General features: G+C 44.2%; 1 protein-coding gene across 1 annotated transcript in view; it reads right to left on the bottom strand.

Moving 5' to 3' along the window:
- LOC111161467 (tudor domain containing 12) overlaps positions 1-21,678 on the bottom strand; it is a 67,425-nt gene that overhangs the window by 29,897 nt on the left and 15,850 nt on the right. Inside the window, exons 5-13 of the mRNA XM_022525136.1 lie at positions 20,609-20,664; positions 19,328-19,413; positions 15,411-15,600; positions 14,762-14,854; positions 7,728-7,822; positions 7,008-7,084; positions 4,083-4,163; positions 2,079-2,139; positions 1,576-1,683 (exon numbers count right to left, since the gene is read on the bottom strand). Coding sequence (XP_022380844.1) covers positions 1,576-1,683; positions 2,079-2,139; positions 4,083-4,163; positions 7,008-7,084; positions 7,728-7,822; positions 14,762-14,854; positions 15,411-15,600; positions 19,328-19,413; positions 20,609-20,664 — 847 coding nt within the window. The remainder of the gene's footprint in view (positions 1-1,575; positions 1,684-2,078; positions 2,140-4,082; positions 4,164-7,007; positions 7,085-7,727; positions 7,823-14,761; positions 14,855-15,410; positions 15,601-19,327; positions 19,414-20,608; positions 20,665-21,678) is intronic.

The raw sequence follows: 21,678 nt of genomic DNA, 5'->3' as shown, positions 1-21,678 counted from the left end.
TCTGGGCCTTTTTGTAACACCCAGTTACTGTTTGTAAGTACTGTTAATACCTATCTCTGAAAGTATTTATTTTGTAGCATTATCTTTTTTTAAAAAAAGATCTGTCAGAGAGAGAGCACAGGCAGGGGGGCGGCAGGCAGATCAGGCAGAGAGAGAAGCAGGCTCCCCGCTGAGCAAGGAGCCCTATGCGGGACTGGATCCCAGGACCCGGGGATCGCGACCTGAGCTGAAGGCAGCAGCTTAATCAACTGAGCCACCCAGGTGTCCTGCGTTATCTTCTTTCTACTGCTTACACTGTTTGTTTCCTTCAGAGTTTTATTTTGGTCTTTTTTTTTTTAATGCTTTTATTTTCTTTTTAGGTGGGAGCTTTCATCAAATGTCTAAGGATCCCTGACATCTGTTTGCAGGGAGGAGGCCCACTAAAAGCGGGCTGGAAGAAGTGTGGCCAGCGCAGAGCTCGGCACTACCAGTGCCGCACCCCTAGAGGAAGCCAGGCAGCGAGCAGGTGTCTTCACTAGAAGAATTCATCCGAAGGACGTTTCTAGGGTCATTCGGTTCCTTCAGAAAGATCATCCTTCCCGAGAGGCTGACTATGGATGCTCAGGAAGAGGGAAGAGAGAAGGTCAGAGCCCCCTACTTCTCCTTCCTCTACTAGTCAACCACACTCTGCTGCCTGTTTTCCATCTTCCGAAAGCCTGCGGAAATTTCTAGGCCATTAAAGACTTCGCTCTCATTCAATTCATCCTCAGGGATTTAGCTTCTGTCTTTTTTTTCTGAATCAAGAAGGAAACAGATAAGCATGCATGATCAAATTACTAACTGAAATGGCAGGTCTCAAAAGCAGTTTTTTTCTTTTTTAAAGATTTTATTTATTTGACAGACAGAGATCACAAGGAGGCAGAGAAGCAGGCAGAGAGGGAGAAGCAGGCTCCCCGCTGAGCAGAGAGCCTGATGTGGGGCTCAATCCCAGGACCCTGGGATCATGACCTGAGCCAAAGGCAGAGGCTTTAACCCACTGAGCCACCCAGGCGCCCCTCGAAAGTAGTTTTGAGAAGAACACTTGGAAATATAGCATAACTGCCCTGGTAAGTTGTTGCTCCTTACAAGCCTCTTTCCAGAGACACATCTGAAAACTTACCTCAGAAAAGCATGAAGAGGGGCACCTGGGTGGCTCAGTGGGTTAAAGCCTCTGCCTTCAGCTCGGGTCATGATCTCAGGGTCCTGGGATCGAACCCCACATCGGGCTCTCTGCTCAGCAGGGAGCATGCTTTGCCCCCCCACCCCGCCAACTGTCTGCCTCTCTGCCTACTTCTGATCTCTGTCAAATAAATAAAATCTTTTAAAAAAGAAAAGAAAAGCATGAAGAGTTATACAGTGGTTTTGCCAAAGAAATATTATTCACCTATAGGAAGTTAACCTGAAGAACACATGAGAACTTAATAACAAAAGCTTAACAGAGGATTTCAAAGGCTAAGAAATGACTCAAGTGCAGCCTTGGAAGGGTTTCCTAAAAATCCTCCTGTGTTACAACAGGTGAGCATTCCTCCAGGAGCCCGCCTTCAGGAGCACTTTTACCTTTCTCAGGTCTGCCGAAAGTGGCGCCGTGTCCACGGTCAAGCAAGGCTCGATCTTGTTCCGGAGCACAGCCAAGGGCTGCTGGGAGCCGGACCGCAGCCTCTGCAGCTGAGACAGCATGCCTGCCTGTCAGACTCCCGCTGGCAGATGCCCCGCCCCGCCCACTGGCAGAGCCCTGTCCCTGTCACACACAGCGCCCCCCCAACCCTGCCAGCACAGGAAGTCAACCACTTTGGGAAAAGGAAGGACGGCTGAGGTATATATGCCCATCAAAACCCACCCAAACTACCAAAATGAAAGGAAGAGCACCTACTAACCCCCCCACCCCCCCACCAAATAATAACAATGTCTCTAAAACAATAATTCACTGGAGAATCTCTTCAGGGAGAGATACTACCTAAGGGGGTTTCTCTTCTCATCTCAAATCCAGACGAGGAAGGAGAGAGACTGAAAGAGTAAAGAGTTGTCGTGGATTTTTAATTTTTTCTGTAGGATTGTCATACCTGCTGCAGATCAGAGATCCCATCAGCTCTCAAAGGATCAGGATTTAAAAACTGCAACAATCTATAAAGTAGTGAAAAGGGCAATGTGAAGGAAAAAGGAGTGTTAGTATTTCTTCAGCTGAGTTATAATCTTAATTCTTCCTTGACAGAGATAAAATGAAACACACGGCTGGGCCTAAAGCTGTGCACACCCACTTATGTGCAGATTACCGTACAGTACTAAAAATGTACTTTCTCTTATGATTTTCTTGGTAACATTTTCTTTTCTCCAGCATACTTCATTTTAAGACGACAATATGTAATAAGCAAAACATACAAACACATGTTAACTGACTACGTTACTGGTAAGGCTTCTGGTCAATAGTAGGTTATTAGGGTAGCTAAGTTTTGGGCGGGGGTCACAAGTTATACACAGACTTTTAACTGTGTGGGAGGTCAGCACTCCAAATGTCCATGTTGTTCAAGGGTCAACCATATATCCCAAGGCATAGCTATGAAATTACTGCTCGTCCCCTTTTGTCCTGTTTTTTGTGCTGCAAAGGCCACAGAGGTCAGGTCAGTATGGTGCTTGCCCCTGAACCCTAGCCCCGGGGCCATGGACACAGCACTGCCAATCCCAGGAACACCTGTTCTGAACATGAAGAAAGACTGCGTGATCACCAGGTGATCTCACGTTGCTGAGAAACCCACCGCTTTCTCCCTTCTGTGCCATAATCCTGAACCACGGGCAGAGTAACTGCCGCAGTTGAATCAATGGGTCCTAAGTAAACGGCATTTCACCCAAGAGGAGAGAAAAATACTACCTTTTAATAGAAAAGTAAAAGGCAAGAGAGTATCTCAGGGTGACTTTTCAAGTTATAATTTAATGTAATGAAAATAAGAAACGAGCTGCATGGGTAACGCAAGGTCTCTCGTTCCAGGGAAAACCATCACATGCAGCCCCACGGCCTCTGGGGAGTAGTGTGGAGGACTCCCTGGGAGGAGGGGGTCAACACAGCTGCCCTGATAGCCACCCCCAGATCTGTGGGCTCCAGGGCCACCTCCACAGCCCCTGGCCCAGGCTCCAGGAGGCAGGGAGCCCAAATGGCGTTGCAGTCAACGCCCTCCCCGCAGTCATCCCAGGCTGATCAGTGGATACGGTGTGACCGACACAGCTCTCAACTGTCGCAGATCCCAGGCCACTGCGGTGACTTCGGAGCAGCCAGTTACTTGGGATATAGTGTTTTTAGGCTGGTATGGTAAGAAATCATAAACATGAGTATGAGAATGTTTCAGGGCTTAAACAAGTATGAAATAAAGTTACTACTCTACTGGTAACAACTTGTCAGTGAATTATTTCTTTGTGAATCTGATGAGACGAAACAAAACAAACCCCCCCCAAAAAACAAAAAACCACCACCCAGTTCCATACTGCAAGTAACTATGTAGTTTCTCCAGCTAGTGGAAGACCCCATTAGCATGAGAGAACAGGGAAGGTAGCAGACGCAAACCCACAGAAGATCAACAGCCCCAGAGACCAACCGTATCTAAATTGCTTCATAAAACTTTATCAAGAGAATAAGGATCAGCATGGGAAGGCAGAAAATGACTATGTACAGGGTGCCTGGGTTGCTCAGTGGGTTGGGCCGCTGCCTTCAGCTTGGGTCGTGATCTCGGGGTCCTGGGATGGAGTCCCGCGTCGGGCTCTCTGCTCAGCGGGGAAACTGCTTCCCTCTCTCTCTCTCTGCCTGCCTCTCTGTCTACTTGTGATCTCTCTCAAATAAATAAATAAAAATCTTTTTTAAAAAATGACTATGTACAGTGGAACGAAGATTTTACAAGAAAAATCTACCCTAGTGAACAGGAAAAATAATTTCAAAGCCTACAGCAGACACTGTGGGTGTATTTTCCACATGGGAATGCAAGTTTGAAATAAATAATAAAATCATATGTAAATTCTTCCTGCTTATAATTTTATTACAATTATTTCAATAAAATATTTAGAACAAGGAAAAAAATTCATACTTCACACAGCCATTCTTCTCATTGTGTTCTTTCTTCTCGGCCAACCTAAGTGGTTTCTCATTTGGCTTCTGACATAAAGCACTAGGAACCAAAAAACATTCATTAGAATCTCTGAGCCCTTGGGGCACCTGGGTGGCTCAGTGGGTTAAAGCCTCTGCCTTCAGCTCAGGTCATGATCTCAGGGTCCTGGGATCGAGCCCCGCATCAGGCTCTCTGCTGAGCAGAGAGCCTGCTTCTTCCTGCCTCTCTGCCTACTTGTGATCTCTGTCAAATAAATAAATAAAATCTTAAAAAAAAATTTCTAAGCCCATTTGCCCCAATCCTGAAAATGCCTTTATTTTCTGGGAGAAAACTCCCAGTAAGTAGCACAAATGAGTGAGTCCCTCTTCATAAGTAGATCTATTTCTGTGAGAACGGACACTGCCCTCTAAGGGTAAAAACCACACTGAGGGCACCAGTGATCACCAAGACGGCATAAGGCCTTCACAGCCCGTCTCACGTCTGACCTCAGCTGGAAACTCTATGTAAAGTGCAGAACCAAAGGGGAGAGAAACCGCCAGCATCGTGGAGAATTCCCTGGAATTTTATACTCCTTTGCCTCCTGGTGTTGGCCTGAGGCCAGCCCCGGACACAGAACCACACAGTGGCTGCTGACACGAAGCACTGAGAGAAACCCTCTATTTCAGGCCAGAGAATCAGGAAGGGGAGCCCAAACCCTCTATTTCAGGCCAGAGAAGCAGGAAGGGGAGCCCAGCTATACCGACTGACTTCTCTTTTCCCTTTTCCTCTCCTGGCCCTGTCCCGAGGCCAGCTCAGTCATGCTGCTGCAGTGATGACAGGGGGCTGTCACCCCAAACTCCCTATCTCTAAAGGATCTGGGAAATGGGCCCCAGGGTCCATAGACATGGGGGAACCTCCATCTCTTTCCTTTCTCGTTTACAATGCTGTTTTGCTCCACAAGCAGCCCCAAGCATAGAGAACTGTGTAGCCATTTCTCCATGAAAAACCACCACCTACTTGGACAGAGGGAGCATCTAGAAAATGGTCAATGTGAAGAATATCCCGGAAAAAAAAAAAAGAGAGTGTGCTGGAGAGAGGGGGCCCCCGTTCCCTGTCTATGAAGTCCCAGGCTTGCCTCATGTCTGAGCACATTCAGAACAGACCCCAAGCAAAACTGAGGTCACCACCCAAACGGAGCCAGAACCTGGCACCTGAATGGGGTCCCTGACTTACCACTAAAATAAATAGAAACACCACGGACAGCATTGTCCAGAGGATGTGAATAGAAACCAGGGTCTCACACCATAATATTCAAAATATCCAGAACACAACACACAAAGAGCCAGGGAAACCAGATCAACTGTCAAGGGAGAAGATGACCAGTAGGTAGGAACTCCAGGATGGCAGACAAGTGGCAAGTATCATGTACTTTAAAGCAGCTATTGCAACCTTGATCCCGAAGAGAGGGAGGGGCGAGCACTCTTGAGTGCAACAACTACAGTTCTCAGCAAAGAAATACGAACTATAAAAAATATCAGACAAATTTTAGAATGGAAAAATATGATACATTAAATTTAAAAATTCAGCAGATGTGCTAAATAGCAGGACGGAGATGACAGAAGGTCCAGTTAAGTTAAAGATACCTTAGCAGAATTACTGCTCTGGAGAATAGCAAGGAAAAAGGGTAAAAGAAAAAAAATGAGCCAAGTCTCAGGGACCTTTCAGACAATATCAAAAGGTGTGCTACTTGTCTCATCAGAGTCTCAAAAGGACGGGAGAAAGAGACACATGCAGACAACTCCTGTACAGTAGCAGCTGAATGCTCTCCAAATCTGATGCAAGACAGACACCTACACATGAAGAACCTTAATGAGCACCAAGCACAAGAACCAGACAGGAGAGAAACTACACCAAGGCATATATAGTTAAACTGCTCAAACCAGAAACAAACAGAAGAATCTCAAATGCAGTCAGAGGAGAAAGACATGCTGCAAACACGGAAACAAAGAAAAAGATGACAGTAGCTTTTGCACTGGGAATCATGCAGCAAGCAGACAGTACGCCAGTATCTGGGAAAAAAGAACGGTCAACCTAGAATTCTATACCCAGCAAAAATACCCTTTTTTCAAAAATGAAGCTGAAATAATTTTTCCAGACTCGTAAATGTCAAAAGAATCCATCACCAGCAGATCTGCAATATAATCAACAGTAAAGGTAGTTCTTCAGGGACAAGCTCAATACTAGATGGGAGATCTGGATCCACACATACAGTGAAAAGCACTGATGGTAACCACACAGGTAAACACCGAAGGTATTTTCCTTTCTCTTTATTTAAATCTCTCAAAAGACCACTGACTATTTAGGTACAAATGATACTAGAGCCTAAGCTGTATAAAGAATGTGTAAGTGAAATGTAGGATGACACGAGCATACAGCCCAGGAGGGGAGGAAAGGACCACACAATGTTAAGATCTTACACCATTTGTGACACAGTGCAATAGTGCAACTTCTCTGTGATTTCACAAACATCATCAGCCTGCCACTTGAAGTGGACAGGGTTTCAGTCAAAGCCTCAGACGCTCCTCATCAGCAGCCAGTCTCTGCCCTCCACCACCATGTACTACCACCTGCCCTGCACATACCAGCCTTTACAGCAGGACAATTCCACTGCACCGATCTCACAGAAACAACTCTGTCCAACAAGGTAACACAGAGACCCTACGGCCACTACCAATTTTTGGTTAGCTGTGCTACTAACCAGTTGTTCTATGCTTTTCTTTTAAATTAATATAGGTTGAATAAAAATTTCCAGGGCCACTCTTTACCGAAAATGAATCCTTTCCTATCACCAATCATATAGAACACCATGGAAGACAATATTGCCCTCATGTATCTATTCAATTACACTGAATTTTCAAATCATACCTCGTGGCAGGTACATCTGGCTCAGCATATATGGTTATTCCCCTCTTTGTTGGCCAGTACACGGAGGATTTAACACACTGTAAAAAAATTTTTTTAGAAAGAATATGTATGCTAGCAAGATACGTATTCTTATGGAGTTAAAATTCCATGGGAATCATTCTCACAAACAACCATCCCCGATCATTTTCAAGCAACACAGACATGGACAAAGAACTGGATAATGTGATTATGTCACTGCTCCAACCACTACATTAAGAATCCAAGTAGCAAGCAGTTGGCACTTCAGATACTCAGCATATCCTGATATATAATACAGATAAATAATTGCAAATTGTAAATACCAGTATAAATACTGATAAATAACTACAGATACAGCATGTCCTATAATTATTTCACTTGTCTTGTCCAACGACTGGAAAGACAGGTTAGACTTGAACAATTAGATTGTCCCATAATCTCGGGTTTTCATTCCCTTGTTAAATGAGCATAAATACCCAATCTTGAAAAGAAGCTCCTAGGCCAGGAACAAGAGGGAATCTGGAGTTCTCTTGTTCTTTTGAATTAGAGCAAACACACAAACTATATATCTTCCTGAAAGACACTACCATAGCCAAGGAATTCTTAACAGAAAACATACTTTGGTTCCTAGATTTCAAACAAGAATATTCTAAAATTAACACTGTACGAACTTTATACCTAGCGAACATTTTAAAATACAACCTTATTTACACCTTTCAAGGAGATGTGCTGTTGTTTCTTTTCAGACTTTTTTTTAGGTGAACCTCTCAATGAATCCCTACATTTTATAGTTCTATCTGCAAAACAAAAAGTGAAGAAGACCTATCTTAGAAAGTGCTATTAATAGAAAATGATTATAAACTTAAAAGTACAATCATAAAAACCTTAATACATGAAATTTTTATGGAATAGGGTTTTTTTTTAAAAAAGATTTATTTATTTATTTATTTGACGGAGAGAGAGAGATCACAAGCAGGCAGAGAGGCAGGCAGAGAGAGAGGGAGAAGCAGGCTCCCCGCTGAGCAGAGAGCCCAATGCGGGGCTCGATCCCAGGACCCCGAGATCACGACCTGAGCCGAAGGCAGAGGCTCAACCCACTGAGCCACCCAGGCGCCCCTGGAATAGGGTTTTGAATTAAACTTTACTTGAGGAGGGCACCTGGGTGGCTCAGTGGGTTAAGCCGCTGCCTTCAGCTCAGGTCATGATCTCAGGGTCCTGGGATCGAGCCCCGCATTGGGCTCTCTGCTCAGCGGGGAGCCTGCTTCCTCCTCTCTCTCTGCCTGCCTCCTGCCTGCTTGTGATCTCTCTCTGTCAAATAAATAAATAAAAACTTTAAAAAAAAAAAAAAAAAAAACTTTACTTGAGGAGATTAAATTTAAAAATTTTGTTTCAGGGACGCCTGGGTGGCTCAGTCGGTTAGCCGGCTGCCTTTGTCTCAGGTCACAATCCCAGCGTCCTGGGATCGAGTCCCACATTGGGCTCCTTGCTCCACGGGGAGCCTGCTTCTCCCTCTGCCTCTGTCTGCCACTCTGCCTGCCTGTGCTCTCCCTATCTCTCTGACAAATAAATAAATAAAATCTAAAAAAAAATAAATAAAAATAAATTTTTTTGTTTCAACCCTTGTCACATTAAAAGATGTTTAAATAATTCCTTTACGGGGCGCCTGGGTAGTTCAGTGGGTTAAGCCGCTGCCTTCGGCTCGGGTCATGATCTCAGGGTCCTGGGATCGAGCCCCGCATCAGGCTCTCTGCTCAGCAAGGAGCCTGCTTTCCTCTCTCTCTGTCTCTGCCTGCCTCTCTATCTACTTGTGATCTCTGTCAAATAAATAAATAAAAATCTGCAAAAAAAAAAAAATAATAATTCCTTTACTGGTTTACAAGCAATTAAACTGGATTTACTCTCCCACCTTGGCAGACCATTATTTTTCAAAGAGGGCCACAACATGTCTCCCAACATACATGCTCTTCTTACAATATGACACGGATATGTGTCCTGCTGAGAAATGGGCTCTGTACTGCCATCCCATGAGCCACAGGGCGGGGGCTGGGGGGCAGGCAGTTGTAAACAACATGGAAGTGGGGTTACGTTACCTCAAAGCTAGCCAGCCAAAATGCCAGGTACTTATGACCTGTCCTCTTGAATGCTGTCGAAACCCAGCCAGCATGCTGGGAAGAAGCTGAAGCAGCCTCATGGAAAGGTCACTATAGGTATTTTGGATTAGCCCCCAATCATGGTCCCAGCTAAAGGCTAGAATCAGCTGCCAGAGATGTCACTGCCTAAGTTTCAAATGAATCCATCTGCTTCATCACCGCCAGCCTTCAGGTCTCCCCAGCTGAGGCCCCAGCCACTGGGGAACTGAGACAAACCCTTTCTGTTGTGCCCACTCTGAATTCCCAAGCACAGAATCCATACATGATATAAAATGGTTTACACCACTAAGCATTATCAAATGTTTGTCACAAAGCGATCAGAACCAGAGCATCAACTGTAACTGTTTAAGCAATGATTCGGGACGACACCTGTGCATCTCACTTCTTAACCGCACATCAGGCACAGAAGGCATTAGGAAACAGGCTGAATCTGAGTAGCCAGCGGGCAGCAAAATTCTAAAGCAGACTCTTTCAAATATCTTTATTCTTTAGGCCTAGATTGGATTTGGAAAAGTGACAAACACTGTTCTGTGAATCTGAATAATCAAACAAGGTAATTACGCTTGGGTAAAAACTGAGGCCTGGGGGCACCTGGGTGGCTCAGTGGGTTAAAGCCTCTGCCTTAAGCTCGGGTCATGATCCCAGGGTCCTGGGATTGAGCCCCACATCAGGCTCTCTGCTCAGCAGGGAGCCTGCTTCCCTTCCTCTCTCTGCCTGCCTCACTGCCTACTTGTGATCTCTGTCAAATAAATAAATAAAATCTTAGAAAAAAAAAAAAACTGAGGCCTGATGCAAAGAAAAAGAAAAGGACAGCAATCCAGCAATTGTTTTTTAGGACACTACACAAGCAATCCTGGAAAGTGTTCACACTAAGCATCAATAAGAGAAACACAACTGAAATGACAAGGTACAACTTTTATATATTAAATAACATAAGTCACTAGAACAAATAGTAAACACCGGATATGTGAAATGATGTTGTGAACTGGTCTAATCTTTCTTTAAAGTAATTTGGTGCCCAAGCCTGCTTGTCATGGAATCTTGGGGTCTGAAAATACATTCTCTCTTCAGGGTGTTTCATTATAGCCAAAAATAAAAACTCTGCTCTGGATCCAGGAGTGAAGGTGATGGACGAAATTTGCTCAGAGAATAAATGTCCATGCAACACAAGCTTTCAAACAAAACCACAAAGTCTACAAATCAATGTCATTATAAATGTTAAAAAAAAAAAAACCCACAAAGGTTTTGTCAGGCAGTAGAGATTCACACCTGAGGAAACGGAGATAAAAGAGCACCTGAAAAGGACTCTAAAATAAATATACTAAAGATACCCAAGAGATAAAAAGGATTCAGGTTCATGAAACAAACCGAGTGGATATAAAAAGATACACAGACATGAAAAAGAACCTATCAGAACTCCAGCGGCAAGAAACAGTCATCAGATTAAAAATTCAAAAAGGTGAAGTTAATATTAAGCTGAAAGCTAAGAGAAAAGTGGTAATTTAAAGAATTAAGAAAACCTTTCAAAACTGAGTCCAGAGAAATAAAAAGTAAATGCAAAGAAAGCTATAAAAAATAGATGATAAAGAAACACTAATCTACATCTAAGACGAAAGAGGATAACATTTTTACAAATGTTAACATCTAATGCTTTTCAGAAATTCAAGTTAGACATGAATTCTGCAATTAAAAAATTCCATGTGTTAACAAATAAATCTGAACCATCCACTCTTAGACACATTGTAAAGAAACTGCAAAATTATCAAGGATAAAGAGAAAAATCTAAAAAAACATCAACAGAACATAGTAATTACAAAAGAAAAACCAACAGATTGACAGATGAGGAGAAAATGAACCACTATCTCCACTGTTGGAGGAAAATGAAGAACGACCCTGGAATACCGTATCTGGTTTAACTATTAGCAGATGTTAACATCTATTACCCACAATCCTTTTCTGAAAGTACTAAAATATGTACCTGAGAAAGAAGAAAAATAAACCAGTCGTGGAAATACTCATCCTAATAACATTAATAACCTAATTTAGGATGGGAGTAGGGAAGCCAGAAGGGGGGGCTCTCAGGCTGCAGCAGCCCTCAGAGTCCCTGGTGGACCCAACAGGAAGAGATGCACCTTGCATTTTCCAACAGGAAGAAACCCAGAATTTCTCCTTGCCTAGCAACAGTCCAGCCAATGAGAGACTGTCACAACTCAGTCAATGAAAAGCCACTACACTTTGGACTACCACTTTATTCCAACGGACTTTTTAACAGCCCCTCCCAAGTCCCCCCTTTTCCTCTGTAAAAGAGCCACCTTCTCCTTTGTACTCTGGATCGCCATATTGTTTTGCTGTAGTTGCCTGTCCTGAACTGTAATTCTCTACTATTCCCAAATAAACCCATTTGTTGGTAAAATAACTGCCAGTTTTGTTCTCAAGGTCGACTCTATATATATGCCCATGTGTGCTGATGGATAAGTCAAATGAATGACAACAATGCAAAGTGCAAAGGACAAGAGAAGGGATTAGGAATATTTTGTTATCATACTTGCACTGCAAAGTGGTACAGTGTTATCTAAAAGTGGACTCGGACTGGTTGTAAAAGCATATTGTAAACCCTAAGGCAACCACTAAAATAAGTGAAAAAGAAGTATAACCAATATGTTAAGAAAGGAAAGAAAACAGAATCATATAAAATGTTTATTTACAACTACAGATAGCACAGAAAGAGTGGAAGACAAAAACAGGAGCAAAACACAAGGGAATGAACAGAAAATCGTTAAAAAAAAAAAAGGTCAATATTAATCCAACTCTACCAATAATCACTTTAAATGGCAATGGTCTAAATACACCAATCAAAGAGGTCGTCAGAGTGAACAAAAACAAGACCCAACCAACTACATGTTGTCCACACTTCAAATATAAAGACAGAAATAAAGAGATGAAGAAAAATACACCATGCTAACACTAACCAAAGAAAGCTGAAGTAGCTACATTAATTTCAGACAAAGTGGAGTTCAGAACAAGAAAAATTATGAAGGACAGAGGCATTAATTACATAGTGATAAAGGAGTCAATTCTCCCAGAGGACCGAGCAGTCCTGAAGGCAGATGTGCCTAATAAGAGAGCATCACAGTATGGCCATAAAAAGATGTGAAAAATTTAAAAGAATACAAATTACACAATGTATGCTCTCAGACCATAATGGAATCAAACTAATTCAGAAACAAAAAGATAGCTAGGAAAATCCCCAAACACTTAGAGATTAAACAACACACTTCTAAATTACACTTGGATCAAGAAGAAATCTTGAGAAATTTAAAAAAAGGTTAAACTGAATGAAAATTATGATACAGCTTATCAAAATTTGTGGGATGTAGTGAAAACAGTACTTGGAAGGCAACTTATAGTATTAAATGTGTATATAAGAAAAGAAGACAGATCTCAAGTCAGATCTAGAAGCTATCCTCCTAGCTTGGAAATGGCTGCCCTCTTGTGTGTCCTCACATGGAGGAGAGGAAGCCCTCTGGTGTCTCCTCCTCTTCTTAATAAGGGCACCAGTCCTATTGAACTAGAGCTCCACTCCCAGGACTAACTACCTCTTAAAGAACTCTATCCCTAAATACAGTCACACCGGGGGTGGTTAGGGCTTCAAACATATGAATACATAAAATATTTTTTAAAAAAAGACAGAGTCTAGAACTGATAAGCCTAGAAATGGTAAATTAAAACTGAAAATTAATTAATTGTAAAGGTTTCAAAATCTAGAGACAACCGTCCAAATAAAAAGGTAAAGGGAACGATAAAGGTTTACCTCGCAGGAACAGCCTGAGGTGAGAAGAGGCCGGAAAGAGAAAATTACTTCTCATCACTTTTCATTAGCTCTGCACTATTTGATTGTTTAACCAAGTATTAACAAAGTATTATACTTTGATTTTAAAAACATAAGACAATTTCAAAGAGAAGTACCAAAAAATACAGTTGAAATACCTTCTCACCACGATTACAAGGAAAAGGAAATCTGTGCTTGGGTAAGGAGCACCTAGTAATCTTGCTTTCATCAACCTTTTCCTTTTCAAAGACACACACAATGGATCTTGACACTGATCATGGTAAGGAAAAGTGGGAAATAGTCACTGTCCAGCAACCTGGGGCTACTTAAACAAACAAACAAACAAACAAAAAAACAAAAAAAAACCCATGACATATTCACATGACGGAAGGCTGGGCAGTGTCCGCACACTACATAAAATGCCTGGTGTTTCTCCTGCTCCAGTAGGAGCGGGCATGTATTTTTATTTCCATTTGTATTTCTTCCTTCAGTAACAGGGGCACGTTTCAGGAGAAACACTCAGCTGAGACCCCTACAGGAGGCACATCAGAAATAAGCCGGGGGGGGGGGGGGGCAATGTGCCACGTGGGCCCCAGGCCAGGGGCAGGGCCATGTCAGCTGGGTCTATGGATCCCCCATTTAATCAAGTCACCGTGATGGGAACAGCGTTTCCCTCCATCACCCAGCAGGAGGGACACCAAGATCCCATCCGTCTCACATCAGAGCTCATGTCCTTAAACTCACGTGATCCCGGACACGTGTGACCTTGAAGTTCATCTATACGTTAACTGAAAAACACCCCACAGAGGTATGTATGGAATCCAATTTCTGTGAGGTAAAAATGTCACCCACAACCCTCAGGAGTGGAGAACTCTGGAAAGCAAGAGCCTAACATTTCAGTAAGTAGCTATTAAAAATGACAGGTTTTTAAACCTTTGATTATCTGTATTTTTTCTATGATAAACAACATTACCAAAGTAATTAAACACAACACTAACTGTAGGAAGTAATTCTGAAGGCAAAAGCTTTAACTTAGTTGAGGTTACGATGTTCCGTGTCTGAAACACTCGGTGTACCTGCGCCCAGTGGAAGAGGCAAGGAGTGCAGGAATTACCAGAGGGTGACCGAGAATCAAAGGGGCTGGCAGAGCCCACTCTGGTCCAACAACTGCAATCCGTTATGTACCTTGGAGATATGGAGTTAAACACTAGGTGTCCCTACCCTCCTAAATGCGTCTTGCTTTTATGTGCCCTACTGCTTAAAATAAAAATCACTCACAAATCCATACATACACTCTGAGAACACGTAATCATCACTTGTGTATGGTTGGGCTGGAATAAATCAGCTCTGCACATAAACATAGACCTGTTATGTGTGTTCTTTACAGTAAAATCCTCTAAGTAAGGGGCCGCCAGGGTGGCTTAAGTCGATTAAGTGTGCAACTCATGATTTCAGCTCAGGTCACGATTTCATGGGTCTGCGGGGAGTCTGCTTGGGATTCTCTCCCTCTGCCCCCCACCCTGGCCGGCTCTGCTCACACATGCACACCCTCTAATACATAAATAAATCCTTTTAAAAAATCCTCTAAGTAAGGACCACAAGGCCAGGTTATTTCTGTCAGCATCTACATCATCAATTGGTTCCATGAGATGGAGAGAGAATCAGCGCAGCCCTTCTACACAGCCCTTCTAATCTTTACAGAGTTGAGTGTTCTTTTATGCCAGCTAGACATAAGTAAGGCAAGCAAGTAAACTTACCCAGGATCATAGCAGTCGGCCCAAGTTCACCAGCAACACCCTTGGGCCACGGACGCTGGAGGGACTGAGCCAGAAAAGTTAAACCATGTGAATCTGACAGAAAGAACACAATTCAGGATTAAAGCATGAAATAAAACCCAAATGACAAATGCAAAACTGAGCAGCATACTCTTTCAGCTCCTGCTTTTGCTGGAAGGTCATGAGAGACCTTGAGAGACCTAACGGGGCAGGAAAGCAACGTGAACGAGTGAAGGACAACGGAGCTCAGAAAGAAACACCTCTGATTGTTTCCACCGTCCACGGCGGTCTCTTCTCGCATTTCCCTCCTAATAAACAGATCTTCTGAAAAGGGTCTAAAACGGTAAACATTTGACTTTGTTTGGGTAAGATCTTTCAATTACAAACTTCTGGGCTTCTGAAAATTTAACTCCATGTTAAGAAGAAATTGAGGACAGTTTTTTGGCATTCCCATAAAAGCAAACGAGCAGGTCAGGACTTCAAAGCCTGTCACACACCCACCAGGGTTTAATCAATAGCCCGAGTCCCTGCCTGCATGTGGGGAAAGGTTTGTATAACTCACATCAGTACGACAAGATTCGTATAAATAAGACAGTTTAAAAAAAACACCTATTGGTGAGAATCCACTCACTTTCCATTCCTTGATGATCTTTTCCTTGTAAGAACATTGGCCAGAGAGTGAGTGCTGGATTGAGTCTCCTGGAGAAGGATGCGGACTTCGTACTCAATCTTGATTTCTCTACAGAATCAACGTTCTTATTCTCCTTGGGTGATATGTAACGAGCAAAGTTCTTCGCAACCAGATCGTCATTAACACAGACCTGCACAATTTGCAACATTTCATGAACAAGACAAATAGCGTCAAGTGACTGTTCAGAAAATATCCCAAACTTAACCCCAAATTTCAATCTTCAGAAAATATTATTTTATAGAACATAATCTGATAGAAACTGATCTCTTGACTCCTGCTCTGGTAATGGTGGACTAGATACTTCTGGCCAATGCTCCTGGTAAGAAAAACAGTAGAATCTGTATAAAACATAAGAAATATCTTCTTGAACAAAGCATCAGGGAGCTAACATGACATAACAGGCAAAGATCTAGGGGGATGACAAAGACAAAGCACCAATCATAAAAGGAAACCTGATAAAAATTCAAAATTTAAATTTTAGACTATCAAAATTTAAAAATTTCTACTCTTCAAAAGACACTATTAAGAGATGAAGGGCAGGGGCGCCTGGGTGGCTCAGTGGGTTAAGCCGCTGCCTTCAGCTCAGGTCATGATCTCAGGGTCCTAGGATGGAGTACCACATCGGGCTCTCTGCTCAGCAGGGAGCCTGCTTCCCTCTCTCTCTCTCTCTGCCTGCCTCTCTGTCTACTTGTGATCTCTCTCTGTCAAATAAATAAAATCTTTAAAAAAAAAAAAAGAGAGATGAAAGGCAATCCACAGACAGGGAGAAAATATTTTTAAAATCTGGATGGAAATGTATCCAGAATATATAAAGAGCTCTCAAAATGTAATAAAAAGATGATAAACAACCCAACTAAAAAGTGGGTAAAATACAATGGAATATTACTCAGTCATAAAAAGATGAGATTCTTTATTTGCAACATGAATGGACCGAGAGGATAGTATGCTAAGTGAAATAAGACAAACACCGTATGATTTTACTTATATGTGGAATGTAAAAAAACAAATGAATAACAAGCAAATAGCACCAACAGACCCATAAATACAAAGTACTGATGGAGGCCAGAGGGGCAGAGGGGGGTGGTGTACAAAAGGGTGAAGGGGAGAGGGAGATAAGGTCTCCAATGTGGAAGGAGTAAGTCAGGGGGAATAAAAGGTTCAGTGGGAAAAGAGTCAATGGTATTATAATGGTGTGTGATGAGCACAGCATAAGGCACAGACTCATCCAACCACTCTGTTGTACACCCGGAACATCCTGTACCAACTTTACTTCCATTTAAAAAGTTATCTGGGGGCGCCTGGGTGGCTTAGTGGGTTAAAGCCTCTGCCTTCAGCTCAGGTCATGATCCCAGGGTCCTGGGATTGAGTCCCGCATCAGGCTCTCTGCTCTCTCTCTCTCTCTCTCTGCCTACTTGTGATCTCTCTCTCTCAAATAAATAAATAAAATCTTTTAAAAAAATAAATAAATAAAATAAATAAAATAAAAAGTTATCTAGGGCACCTGGATGGCTCAGTGGGTTAAGCCTCTGCCAGTCCCTGGTTCATAAAAGAGAAGTCTTCTTCAAGGCAACTGGGTGGCTCAGTCAGTTAAGCGTCTACCTTCGGCTCAGGTCATGATCCCAGGGTCCTGGGATCGAGCCCCACATCAGGCTCCCTGGTCAGTGGGGAGCCTGCTTCCCCCTCTCTCTCTCTGCTTCTCTGTCTACTTGTGATCTGTGTCAAATAAATAAATAAAATCTTTTAAAAAAAAGTTATCCAAAAAATGGGGTAAAGATCTGAATGCACACTTCATCAAAGAAGATACATAGATTGCAAATAGCGTATGGAGAGATACTCATTGCCGTAAGTCATTAGGGAAATGCAAAGTTAAACCACAATGATACCCCAGTACAGCCATCCAAGCCCTGAAGAGGACATGAAGGAACTGGGGCTCTCATCCACTGCTGACCGGACTGTACAACAGTTCACCGCTTTGGAAAACCCATCTGGCAGCCTCTTACTAAGTACAATCCCATCCAGAAATTTGATTCCTAGGTACTCACCCAAGAAAAATGAATGCAAGGGTTCACAGGAAGAACTATACATGAATATTCATACCAACTTCATTTATAACAGCCCCAAACTGGCCACAACTCAAATGTCCAAAAAACGTGACCAGGTAAATCCGCTGTAATACATCCAGACAAGAGAAGAGTATTTGACAATACAAGGGAAACATGGACATATGCTAAAAATAACTTCGCTGCATGAAAGAAGCCAGGCCAAGAAAAGAAAAACCCTGGGAAATCCTTGTGCTTCCTTAGGGAGCTGGAAAAGGATGCCAGGCACCGTTTTTCTGGCAGTGATGACCTCACACGTCCGCCGTACGTTTCTCTGCTAACAAGTGTACCCTCTGCACTCCCTCACCCGAAGTACAGTCACAGAGGGAAAGGGACCTACTTGAAAAGCAAGAAGAGAGAAGGAGGTCAACAGAGAAGTTTAAAGATGTTTCACCAGACCGGTCCAATTGCCAGCATTTTGTTATTTTTACCAAACTGCAAAATAAGGAATGAAAAGCCACAGGTGAAACGGACAAGGCCATGGGGTATCCCAAAATGCCCCACAAAGAATAACAAACGAATCTTACTGCAAATGAGTAACATTATCACAGTGAAGGAGGGAGGGGAAGAAAAGAACTAACCTAAGTAACTTCAGAATACTGTTTTGGCTGCATGCTTTTTGCCTTTAGACAAACTTCTTTTTCACAGGAATTGTGAGTTAGCAATTCTGGAATTACTTTATGTGAATATTAGGATTAATCAAATTAAGTATATCTAACAAGTGCAGGTTTCTCACTGCTAGAAACATGTGTCAAGATAAGTAATGGGGAATGAGAGGTACAAGAGCTCCTTTTTTTTTTTTTTTGGAGAGAGAGAGAGAGAGAATGAGTGCAAACATGCATGAGCCGGGGAGGAGAGAATCTTAGGCAGGCTACATGCCCAGCATGCAGCCCGACAGGGGGCTTGATCCCTCAACCTTGAGCCAAAATCAAGAGTCAGACGCTGAGCCACCCAGATGCCCTGATACCAGAGCTCTTAATACATGTAGACAGACAGATACACGTACAGACAGACAGATCCAGACCATCAATCTGTGTGGCCACGGGTGACTCCACATACATGTACTTCCTGTCTGCGGAGAGGGCCTACAACCACTGACACCCTAGCAGCAGGAAGCACATCTCATGCCCCAGTTTTGCTATCTGGACACCACTCTTCTTGGAGAAGTGGTTGATTCTAGGGCTGGGCTGGAGAACAACAAAGTTAGCCTAAAGCATCTGTGGCACCAAAAATAGCAAGTTCCCAGCGATGATGGGGCACAGTGAAAGGACACGCAAGCCACTTTGAAGAAGCTGCTAATGGCCAAATCTGGGACGATCTGAACAAGAAAATGATGACAGTAATGGAGTCTATTCCCTAAAGTAACACCAACAGCCAAGAGTCCACACTAAGATATATTACTGAACCAATTAGTAAATGGGGGCGATGGGCCAGTTCTTCTGTACAGAGTTCCAGCTGAAAATGGAGAAGGCCTAGGGCGCCTGGGTGGCGCAGTCCTTTAAACGTCTGACTCTCGGTTTCACAGCGGGATCCCGGAGTCACGAGATCAGCCCTGCACGGCTCTCCAGCTCTCCACACTTGGCATGGGGCCTGCTGAGATTCTCTCCCTCGCCCCTCCCCTCACTCCAAAGAAACAAAACACAAAAACCTTCCATGCTGTGTGAATGGCATTCTTTTCCTTGGTGTTTACTTTGTTTTGTTAAAATAAAAAAATTAAATAAGGATAAAACATTTCTGAAATACAATTCTTTCACTCACTTTTTCATTTTTTATAGTTGCATAAAGGTAGACCTCAAAAGCATCTTCTTCCACGGCACATAATTTGGCTTCCACCTGGGTGGTTGCTAAATAACATAGGTGAAAAAAAATAAATCAGCTGATACTGAAGCAATCATATTCCACCTAATCACCTGTGCTGACCACCTGGGGTCACGCAGGGTCACCAGAGCTAACGGCTGGAGCAGCAGCCATCTGCGGGTGGGTGAGCAGAGGAGAAGGCTCTCCGGCGTGAAGTCAGCACATACCCTCCACCCCCAACTCCACAGCTGCTGCCTTCCGCCCCCCACAACACTTCCGCCAGCTGTTCTTGGCCCTCTTCCCTTCCAGCGACTCCCAAATCCACTTCCCGCTCAGTCTTTCACCCGAGTCTGTTGCTCCCTGCAAACACCCCATCAGAGTGCTCAGTGACTCAGAACCCAGCACCCACACAGCAGCTCTGGGCACGGGGACCCTGCAGGCCCTGGGCTCAGTCCTTCACTTCACAGCTGTCCCTGTCCCATCTCGGGAAGGAGGCTGGACTCAGAGAAGGCTGTAGGGAAGCCGCAGGGCAGGATGCCATCCCAGGTGCTCTGCTCCCTCCAGCACACCCCGCCCCTCCCAGGCTCACAAGGTCCGAGACTCCAAAGCCAGAGGCCCTGCCAACCTCCCATTTAGCCCAGGGCCCAGCATTGGGCTACTCTGGCCAGAGAGCGGGGTGGTGGAGGAGACGAGCCAGCACCCCAGGCATTTCACGCCTGCTTCTCCTCAGAGCAGCCCAGACGGCCAGTACAGGGACTTGGCCCCTGCCTGCCGGGGGGTCAGGACAGACGGCAGGTGAAGCTGTAATTCACTGGCAGCAACAGACAATACAGACAGCACGCTGCACAGCTGCTCTGCGACAGGCTGCACATCCGAAACTGGCAATAATGCTCACGACACCATCAGTACCCACGAGAAAAGCTCAGCTTCCATCACCCGTTGCTGCGGGAAACGCACGTGCATTTGGCAGGGCGCGGCTCCCATGCAAACGAAGGGCCCCTCAGCCAAACAGCCCCTTTCTCCTTTCAACTCTCAATACTGACGTCCACATCCACCCCCAAACTTTCACGGGTGCAAAGTCACTGTGACACAGGGCAGGAGGAGTCCCAGGTAACAGATGAACCCCCATGAGGAGGGGCCAGAAGCCTAATGCGCCCATCTCAAACCCCCTCGCCGATGGAAAGACAAACTGGCCTGGGCATCAGTTCAAAGCAGGCTGCGACAACAATGCACCTGCCTCACCTTTTAGGATGTTCTGGAAGTATTGAGTAGCTGCGCTGTCCCACTTCTTGGTAGGTCTGGAACGGTAAACAGATGCAACCTTACCAAATAAAAATCAGAGGCTAGGACACCAACACCACCTTGTGAGCCATGCGCTGGCCGTTCCTGACATTACCTGCTGAACATATGATGCCTGGCTCTGCTTTGGGAGGGGGACAATCCCACCCGCACCCCACAACGGGCTCCCCTCACCACTGCCGCCTGCACCCAGTGCAGAGACTAAGAACAGTTTCATCCTGGGGCTTCCTGAGCAGCCCGTGCCTGTCACCAGGGCATCACCTGTCCCAGCACTGGTGTCCCCAGTGACCCAGGACCTGTCTCTCTCCCCAGCCAAACACAAGCCCCCGGGGGCAGGGATGCTGTGCACGCAGGCTGGCACAGAGCAAGGGCTCCGTCTGTGATGGGGAGACCAACAGGGAAAGAAAGGCTGTGGGAGAGCCACCGGCCAGTGTCTACCGGTACGCCTGCCCTGCCGACACCTGTCCTCTGTCTCCCACATTCTATCATCTTGCCCCTCCCTGTGCTCCGGGAAGGAAATCATAAGAAGAGCTGTAGGCAGTGGAAGATGAAGAGAAACCAGTATTCTGAAGCAAGAAGCAATAATAACATAATAAATGGAAGAGTGCTAGGTTTTTACATTTCTCTGCTGGTTTGAGTTCCCAGATCAGTGATGGTTTGATGCCACCATCATCCTCTAAGGGCTGCTTTAAGGATTAAATGAGGTAATACATAAAGCCCCTAGCCCCATGCCTAGGTGAAGGTATTATTTTATTTTATTAAAAAAGATATTAAGCACATTACTTCAAGAAAATCACAAAGGATTCCTAAAAGTTAAAAAAATTACATCAGCGGTTCTAAACCCTTGGTACACACAAAGAAATTACCTAGTTTAAAAAAAAAAAAAAGAAATGAAGTAAATTTCTAATAAGAAAATGGACCAAGAGGCACCTGGGTGGCTCAGTGGGTTAAGCCTCTGCCTTCGGTTCAGGTCATGATCTCAGGGTCCTGGGATCGAGCCCCGCGTCGGGCTC

Source organism: Enhydra lutris, unplaced genomic scaffold (genome assembly GCF_002288905.1).
Source record: "Enhydra lutris kenyoni isolate GAN:26980312 unplaced genomic scaffold, ASM228890v2 scaffoldscaffold85, whole genome shotgun sequence".
Classification (NCBI taxonomy): Eukaryota; Metazoa; Chordata; class Mammalia; order Carnivora; family Mustelidae; genus Enhydra; species Enhydra lutris.
The sequence above is the reverse complement of the archived record's forward strand: the minus strand, read 5'-3'. Positions and strand labels throughout refer to the sequence as shown.